The sequence below is a fragment of the Oncorhynchus tshawytscha genome, linkage group LG32, assembly GCF_018296145.1.
Source record: "Oncorhynchus tshawytscha isolate Ot180627B linkage group LG32, Otsh_v2.0, whole genome shotgun sequence".
NCBI lineage: Eukaryota > Metazoa > Chordata > Actinopteri > Salmoniformes > Salmonidae > Oncorhynchus > Oncorhynchus tshawytscha.
Genome location: NC_056460.1, coordinates 10,420,616 through 10,430,245, shown reverse-complemented (window position 1 = coordinate 10,430,245; position 9,630 = coordinate 10,420,616). Strand labels below are relative to the sequence as shown.

The 9,630-nt window shown below is 41.9% G+C and overlaps 1 protein-coding gene across 3 annotated transcripts in view; it reads left to right on the top strand.

The window, feature by feature from the left end:
- LOC112242576 (keratin, type I cytoskeletal 13-like) overlaps positions 1–9,630 on the top strand; it is a 29,762-nt gene that overhangs the window by 6,065 nt on the left and 14,067 nt on the right. The window contains exons 8-9 of one of the 3 annotated variants that reach the window (XM_042310748.1): positions 515–585; positions 704–967. The exons of the other annotated variants lie outside the window; for them this stretch is intronic. Coding sequence (XP_042166682.1) covers positions 515–585; positions 704–810 — 178 coding nt within the window. The 3' untranslated portion in view covers positions 811–967. Of the gene's footprint in view, positions 1–514; positions 586–703; positions 968–9,630 lie in introns of those variants that run through there. 3 annotated transcript variants of the gene reach the window in all.

Below are 9,630 nucleotides of genomic sequence, written 5' to 3'. Positions count from 1 at the left end.
AGTTAAAGGCACCCAGTAAAATTCTACTTGAGTAAAAGTCTAAAAGTATTTGGTTTAAAATATGCTTAAGTATCAAAAGTATAAGTGTAATTCATTTCAAATTCCTTATTTTAAGCAAACCAGATGTCACCATCTTCTTGTTTTTTTAAATTACGGAATGCCGGGGCACACTCCAACACTCAGACATAATTTACAACCAAAACATGTGTTTAGTGAGTCCGCCAGATCAGAGGCAGTAGGGATGACCAGGAATGTTCGTTTGATAAGTCTGTGAATTGTACTATTTTCCTGTCCTGCTAAGCATTCAAAATGTAACAAGCACTTTTAGGTGTCAAGGAAAAGTACAATATTTTCATGTAGTGAAGTAAAGGTAAAAGTAGTCAAAAATGTAAATCCTTAAGTACAGATACCCCCCAAAACTACTTAAGTTACACCACTGATTGCGAACTAGTAGATCAGGATGTGTGTTAGTGAGTTCAGCTGACCGTAAGTGTTCTTCCCGTGTGTCTTCCAGTAAGCATGTGGAGACCAGACAGGAGGTCAGGAAAGTGATCGTGGTCGAGAAGGTCCAGGAAGTAGTGGAAGGTGAGCAAGCAGAGAATAATTAATCAAATGAATGAATGAATGAAGAATCAAGTGTTGTTACCCATAATACACACAATGAATGAATGAATGAATTCCTGTTTTGTGGCCCTTTCCACAGAGTATAACCCCCACATGCAGAAGCGGGTGAGGGTGATCGTGGAAGAGATGGTGGATGGGAAGGTGGTGTCCACCTCAGTTGATGAGAAGGTCCAGGATATTAACTAACTGAGAAGGTCAGATAGTTCTGGAATCTGGTGAAGCGGTAACGGACCACACATACCCCTGGACCACACATACCCCTGGACCACACATACCCCTGGTGACGGGTGTTCAATCCCCATCTCTCTCTCTCTCTCTCTCTCTCTCTCTATATATATATATATATATATATATATATATATATATATATATATATATATATATATATATATATATATATATATATATATATATATTATATATATATATATATATATAATATATATTATATATATATATATATATATATATATAATATATATATATAATATATATTATATATATATATATATATATATATATATATATATAAATATATATATATATATATATATATATATATATATATATATATTATATATATATATATATATATATATTATATATATATATATATATATATATATATATATATAAATATATATATATATATATATATATATATATATATATATATATATATATATATATATATATATATATATATATATATATATATATATATATATATATAAATATATATATATATATATATATATAAATAATGTCATGGTTGCATACTGTAATATTTCCCTTCTGACAGGATTGCATCAGCTGAATGATAACTGATGTAATTTACTCGTGTTACCTTATAACTCTTATATGTCTCTATCATGTGGCAACTTGAATATTATTTCTCGTGTGCTTTTGTTCCATTTGTGGCCACCAGGTGACGTCTCTCATTTTAACATATTTGGCCAGTGCAATTAAAAGTGAAAATGATTGTGTCAAAAGTGGAAACAGATTATTCCAGTTACATAAGTGACATCAGGGAAAATATGACTCACGTCATCAGCCATTATAAAGCTATTTTAGCTCCATTATATCCTCCCAGGACCACAAGCCGTCTATGTTCTCTGGACTCTATGACAAGGTTAAAGTTCATGTTCTGTAGGCCTACGACACTGACACTACATGTTACATTTGGCTGTTGATTAAATATAGATGTCAATGCATTTCAGGGCGCTGATATCATAATTGAGGGTGCGTTGTTGTCCTCTAAAAAGCTGAAAAGAAACACTTTTACAGCAGTGGCGGTCGGTGCCGTTTAAGATGAGGGAGGACGACAATTGTTTTTATAAGCTTGGCCTTATTTCTATTGCACCATATTGGATGACTGTCATTCATATTCCATTCACCCAGTTCAATGTAACAATGACAGGTTTAGGCTTCCTCATGATTCTCACATTTTCCCTATAAACGTCATGAGGTAAGCTACAAGATCGTCTATGAATGAAAGTTTACAACATAGGTGCACGAGAGAAAACATTTGAGGGTACAGATAGTGACACATTTAACTTGCACACTCTTGCCTGCGTCTAGCTGATCTAGGGTGTAATCATTAGACCAACAGTTGCAAACAAGCGTTTCTACTGGCCAAATTCAGGTATGTTTATCCCCGTTTTGTTCGCTTCCGCTGAAGAAAGGTTTTTCAACAGAATCGGCAGAATGATTCCCGAGTGGCGCAGCGGTCTAAGGAACAGCATCACAGTGCTAGCTGTGCCACTAGAGTCCAGGCTCTGTCGCAGCCGGCTACGAACGGGAGACCCATGTGGCGGCGCACAATTGGCCAAGCGTCGTCCGGGTTAGGGGAGGGTTTGGCCGGCAGGGATGTCCTTATCCCATCGCGCACTAGCGACTCCTGTGGCGGGCTGGGCGTAGTGCACGCTGACACAGTCGCCAGGTGTACAGTGTTTCCTCTGACACATTGGTGTGGCTGGCTTCTGGGTTAAGTGGGCATTGTGTCAAGCAACAGTGCTGTTTTGTTGGGTTGTGTTTCGGAGGACTCTCGACATTTGTCTCTCTTGAGTCCGTACGGCAGTTGCAGCAATGAGACAAGACTGTATGTAACAATTGGATATCATGAAATTGGGGCGAAAACAGGGTAAAAAAAAATGTTGTAATAAAAAGAAATTGGTGGAATGAATACACTCCTGATCATGTGAAAACACAGCTCAATTTCATAGCAGCCACATTGCATTCCTTCTCACATCTACGTGCTTTCCTCCTCTCACCCTTTCCCTTTGCTTGTGGGCTTCAATGCACAACACATCAGCTGTCTGGGACCAGGAAGAAAAAAAACAGCCTACATCGTAGTCACCATATTAGGTGAAGTAACATCATAGTCAACATAGCTAATAGAAGTAATGCGTTAGTAAACCCGCAAAAAAAAAGCAATTGGTCTTCCCCTTCCTCCTCTGAGGAGCCTCCACTGATTGAAACAAAGCATGTGCAGAGAATCAGTCAGTAAAGTTTCAGCAGAGAAATATATCAGTTTAAACAGCTAAGAGTATGACATGGAGTATCTCTGGTCCAGGGCGTTACATGCAGCTTGAGCCATCAAGGCTCAAACCACATATAAGGCCTTGGACCAGAGCTAGACAACGTAAAGGCAGGTTTGTCATGCAGAGATATGTTGGGCTTTAGAATTTCCCCACAGTGGTAGTAATTGCATCCATAACTGCAAGGCTTGATTACTTATTCAATTTCCAGTGTTTCAACAATCTTTCCTCTCGGTCAACAGGTGATACATAAGCACAATTAATTATACAGCAAACATCTGTATGTACCTGGTCCATTACTTCAAGCTTAAGTTAATTTAACAGAATGGTCCCTGGTCAAAAGTAGTGTACTATATAAAATAGGCTTTAATTTGTGATGTAGCCAATGAGGGTTGTCTGAAAGCAGAGGTGTCTTCTGGTCCTAGCTATATCTTCCTCATATGAGCCATCAGCTCCTCTAGACTCTGTTCCGTCTCCCCTAAGAGGAAAATGTTTTGTGGTCCAATACCCATTCTAGCATTCTAAATAGTAGGCATTTTGAGTATGCAAAAATAGAACGTTATATAAAATCAGCAAAAAAGAAACGCCCCTTTTTCAGGACCCTGTCTTTCAAAGATAATTCGTAAAAATCAAAATAACTTCACAGATCTTCATTGTAAATTGTTTAAACACTGTTTCCCATGCTTGTTCAATGACCCATAATGAACATGCACCTGTGGAACGGTCGTTAAGACGATAACAGCTTACAGATGGTAGGCAATTAAGGTCACAGTTATGAAAACTTAGGACACTAAAAAGGCCTTTCTACTGACTCTGAAAAACACCAAAAGAAAGATGCCCAGGGTCCCTGCTCATCTGCATGAATGTGCCTTAGGCATGCTGCAAGGAGGCATGAGGCCTGAAAATGTGGCCAGGGCAATAAATTGCAACGTCTGTACTTTGAGACGCCTAAGACAGCGCTACAGGGAGACAGGACGGACAGCTGATCGTCCTCGCAGTGGCAGACCATGTTTAACAACACCTGCACAGGATCGATACATCCGAACATCACACCTGCGGGACAGGTACAGGATGGCAAGAACAACTGCCTGAGTTACACCAGCAACGCACAATCCCTCCCTCAGTGCTCAGACTGTCCGCAATAGGCTGAGAGAGGCTTGTAGGCCTGTTGTATGGCAGGTCCTCTCCAGACATCACCAGCAACAATGTCGACTATGGGCACAAACCTACCGTCGCTGGACCAGACAGGACTGGCAAAAAGTGTTCTTCACTGACAAGTCGTGGTTTTGGCTCACCAGGGGTGATGGTCGGATTTGCGTTTATCGTCGAAGGAATGAGTGTTACACCGAGACCTGTACTCTGGAGCGGGATCGATTTTGAGGTGGAGGGTCCGTCATAGTCTGGGGCGGTGTGTCACAGCATCATCGGACTGAGCTTGTTGTCAATGCAGGCAATCTCAACGCTGTGCGTTACAGGGAAGACATCCTCCTCCCTCATGTGGTACCCTTCCTGCAGGCTCATCCTGACATGACCCTCCAGCAAGACAATGCCACCAGCCATACTGCTCATTCTGTGCGTGTTTTCCTGCAAGACAATGTTCTGAAATGGCCAGCGAAGAGCCTGGATCTCAATCCCATTGAGCACGTCTGGGACCTGTTGGATCGGAGGGTGAGGGCTAGGGCCATTCCCCCCAGAAATGTCCGGGAACTTGCAGGGGCCTTGGTGGAAAAGTGGGGTAACATCTCACAGCAAGAACTGGCAAATCTGGTGCAGTCCATGAGGAAGAGATGCACTGCAGTACGTAATGCAGCTGGTGGCCACACCAGATACTGATTGTTACTTTTGATTTTGACCCCCCCTTTGTTCAGAAACACATTATTCCATTTCTGTTAGTCACATGTCAGTGGAACTTGTTCAGTTTATCTCTCATACAAATATTTACACATGTTAAGTTTGCTAAAAATAAACGCAGTGGACAGTGAGACGACGTTTCATTTTTAGTATGTTAAATTTCAGAAATGTTTTAAATTCCAGGATGTACTGATTTAGGCTTTTCATCTAGTAGAATTTACTGCACACTACACAAAAAAATAAACGTACTTTGAAACCTACATATTTTTGACAACAGCTGATAATCATAATGGCGGGACTCAACTTAATTGATCATTAGATACGCCTTTGCAGGATGGATGAGAATAGTATGTTGATATTTGTTGTGTACTTCATTTGTTTTTACTAAGCAGTGCATTCTAAATAATATGCAGTTTAAGTAAGTACCCAGCTACTGTAGCACAGTGGATGAGAGTTGGGGCACTCGGCTGAGAGTCAAACTCGGTGAGGTCATGTGGCCCGAGTCTGGACCGCCTTTGGCAGTATTACTTTGGCTAAGATGCGGGGATTGAGCTCGGGACGATTCTGGTGTGAGTTATCTGGCCTAAATGTATTACTCTCTGGCAGATGACTACACTGGCTGCTTCATATAATTAACATTTGATTATTTATTTATTCTTCCATATATATTGTCATTGTTTCTAATGATCAAATAATAAAATGAACATTTATATTAAATTCTTTAAGAGTCTTAAGTAGTATTTTGATACTTTGTGCAAATTGATAAGCATTAAAAACTTTATGGATGGGGCCTCCCGAGTGGCGTAGCGGTCTAAGACACTGCATCGCAGTGAAAACTGCGTTGCTACAGAAGCTGGTTCGATACCCGATACCTGGAGACCCACGAGGCGACGCACAATTGCCCCAGTGTCGTCCGAGTTAGAGGAGGGTTTGGCCGGCATGTCCTTGTGCCATCGCGCTGTAGCGACAGCTGTGTTGGGCCAGGCGCATGCACGCTGACAAGGTCACTAGGTGTACGGTGTTTCCTCCGACACATTGGTGCTGCCGGTTTCCGGGTTAAGCGTGCATTGTGTCAAGAAGCAGTGAGGCTTGGTGGGGTTGTGTTTCGGAGGACGCACGGCTCTCGAACTTCGCCTCTCCCGAGGCCATACAGGAATTGCAGCAATGGGACAAGACAACTGAATATGACGAAAAGGGGTTAAAATAATAATAATAATTTTAAAAAAATTGTGGATGGGTATAATTTGTATGTATAAAATGTATAATAGTAATATTTAAAATTACTAAATTGGGTAATTTTGTATGCATTTATTTAAAATTGCATCGCCGCTTCTGGGGGGGATTCTGGTAAGATGTCCGCTGAATTCTGGTTGATGGAAATGGGCCGATTCTGGGCAGTCATTCATTTTGATTCCGGGCCGAGTCAGACACCCGAATTCTGGGCCAATTCAATCGGTTTCTGGCCCCCCGGCAAGAGGGAAGCTTCTGGGCCGATTCCTCATTGCTAGCTGGGAATTGGCATATCTCAAGCAGGTTCAATTATCAACAGCCTTACCTGAAATCTGGCTTTTCTACTACTGGGACAAGTCTCTGAATGTCCTTGAGTGGCCCGGACTTGAACCCGATCGAACATCTCTGGAGAGACCTGAAAAAAGCTGTGCAGCAACTGACAGAGCTTGAGTGGATCTGCAGAGAAGAATGGGAGAACCATGGAAAAAGTCAAGGGGTTTGAACACTTTCCGAATGCACAGTGCCATTTTCCGCATTTTGTTACGGTACAGCCTTATTCTAAATTGAATTTAATTGTTTTTCCCCCCTCATCAATCTACACACAATACCCCATAATGACAAAGCAAAAACAGGTTTTTAGAAATATTTGCAAATTTTTGAAAAGTAAAAACTTAAATATTACATTAACATAAGCGTAGTGGCTAAATTGTCCAATATAATTGTCTCGATGCAAATTGCTTTCTAATCCTTTAGCCACAATGGAGAGTGGTGAAATGTTAGTCTTGACACATACAAATCCAATGTCCAGAGTTTGATTCAAGTTGAAAAATAATAATACATTTGTTGTTCTTCTGGATACAAAAATGTATATCAATCTACCAAAACTAATTCTGATCATCTGGGGTCTGTTGTTTCAGGACGGAATGGAGCACCTGGCGAATCACCCGAAGAGCCTTTCCTAGCCTCCTCCGTGGTGGGACGCCCCAGGGTGATTAAAACTCTGTTGTATTCCTTGCTGAAGTAGAGCATCCTGGATCTTGCCTTGGTTTAAAGCATATAGAGCTTCTCTGTGTTCTCTGTCAGTACCAACAAAGTTAGTTCCATTATCAGATCGTACGTGTTGTACCTGTCTTCTTCTGCACATAAATATTCTTATGGTGTTGATACACGAGTCCGTGTCAAGACAGTAAGCAATTACATTGTGTATTGCTCTACTGGACATGTAAAGATCACTCCATATCTTTTAACATTTCCTCTTCCTCTTTTGATGTCTATAGTACTAAAGCAATCCACAGGTATATTGGTAAATGGTGGGATGTCTGGCATGATCCTTTCAAGTAACTAATCTGCCATCTTCTGCTCACCAATCTGGCCTCTTTGACTTCTGCACACAACACACTCTGAGATGATCTTCCTTGCTGCAGAGTTTGAATTGGTGATCCAATACCTTTGACGAAGAAGTGAGAGCATGTGATTCCTTCCACCATGTCCTGTTTGTTGATGTATGTGGCGGAGGATAAGTGTAGATATGTCAAGGTCTTTGGAAAGAACGACAGGGTGCTCAACTTTGTCAGGCATCGCTGCCTTACACAGCCGTCCTCCGACTCGGAGAACTCCATCCACCAACACTGGATCCAACTCATAAGTGATACTTCGTGTGTCGTGTTTTTTTATTTTTTATGGTAACATTAAAGGTAAATGTGTTGCTCTCTACACACCATTGTACTCTCAGTGATCTCTCAATGGGAAGTTTGTCTCTGTCCAAATTCAACGCTCACCTCTTTAGCTCCTTCAGCTTCTGAGATGGAGGCTGGTACAGTTTGGCTATTGCTCACCCACTTGGAGCGATGGAGTCCTCCTTTATGACAAGCAGCTGTGAAATCCTTGGCAAGTTGTACTGCCTCCTCTTCAGCGGACACGAATTTCAGGCAGTCATCAACTTAAAAAGGATTTCTGATTGTTTCAACCACCTCCGGATGACAACGCTCCTCTGAAGTCTTCTTTGATGCATAGCTCGCACAGCTGGGTGACGAGGCAGCGGCAAACCGATGTACACGCCTGCAACACTCAACAGGTGAGAGGCTAGTGTCACCTCCAGGACACCACAGGAACCTCAGGAAATGTCCCTGTGTGATACCTTTACCTGGTTGAAACATTGCTTGTACGTCAGGCCATCATTGCTACAGGCTCCTGGCGGAGTCGTGTGAGCAGACCTACGAGACTGTTCGTCAGATCTGGGCCTTTGAAGAAGCTCGGAGTTCAGCGATGTGCCGTTGTATGTAGCAGCACAGTCAAACACCACTCTGATTGGCCCCTTCTTTAGGTGATACACCCCATGGTGTGGAATATACCTAACTTTACCATCTGTACACTCTAGTTGATCTTCTAGCACTCTCTCAGCATACCCCTTGTAAATGACATCAGAGAGGAAACCTTTGCAATTCCTTACGGAAGTGTTCATTTCTCTTGAACTTGCATTTCACGTTTAGGAGGCGATGTTCAGCAACTTGACGGTTGTCGGGTGAGGTGACATCATCCTTCCTGAAAAGGTCACCTCAGGCTGTAATGGCCCTCCTGTAACTTGACAGAATCATTCATTATCTTCATAAACCTTTGGTCTTCCACTGCCATTTCCCTTTTCTCCTCGTAGGACTTGAAATCTGTGCTGTATTGACTTATCAACATCTCTTCCAGATTTGAAACAGAGATTCTGTTAGCTGTAACAGTAGTGCGGCGACTCTTGTCCTCATTATTATGGCTTCTAAGGGGACCATTGACCACTCACCCCAGCATGGTCCTTACAGCATATGGTCCATTGTCACTGCTGTTAACCACCTCCAATGATTCCATGAGCTTGGGAGCAATGGTTCCTATCGACATCTCCACTTCTGCATTCGTTTCAGGAATCTTTACATTATTCAGGTAAGGTCACTTGGACACGCCTTTCTCTGTAGGGACGGTTTCTGTACTCACTGGCATGTTGTGTAGACTTCAGGTAATTCGATTAAGTTGTTTTTCTTCAACTCTAAAATGTCCATCCTCTGATAACATGAGTGTGCATCGAATTTCCTTTTACTTGATTCATGGTCATCAACACCATTTTGGCTCCTCTTCCTGTGACGCCAAGCTGTGTCATCAGTCTCTCTGTGCAGAATGTGCTTCCTGGGTGTAGGAAGACGTATGTCTGGATACCCCTGTTGCCTTTACTGTGTTTGACCTTTACTGGTACAATAGCAAGTACACATTCTTGGTCCCCGGCCCCAGTATGCCCATATATGTTCAGAGAAACCAGTCCCCATATATGTTCAGAGAAACCAGTCCACTGCTCACTAGTGCGTCTGATGAATGCTCTGCTGTTCAATATGAAGCACACTTGGGTGAGTTT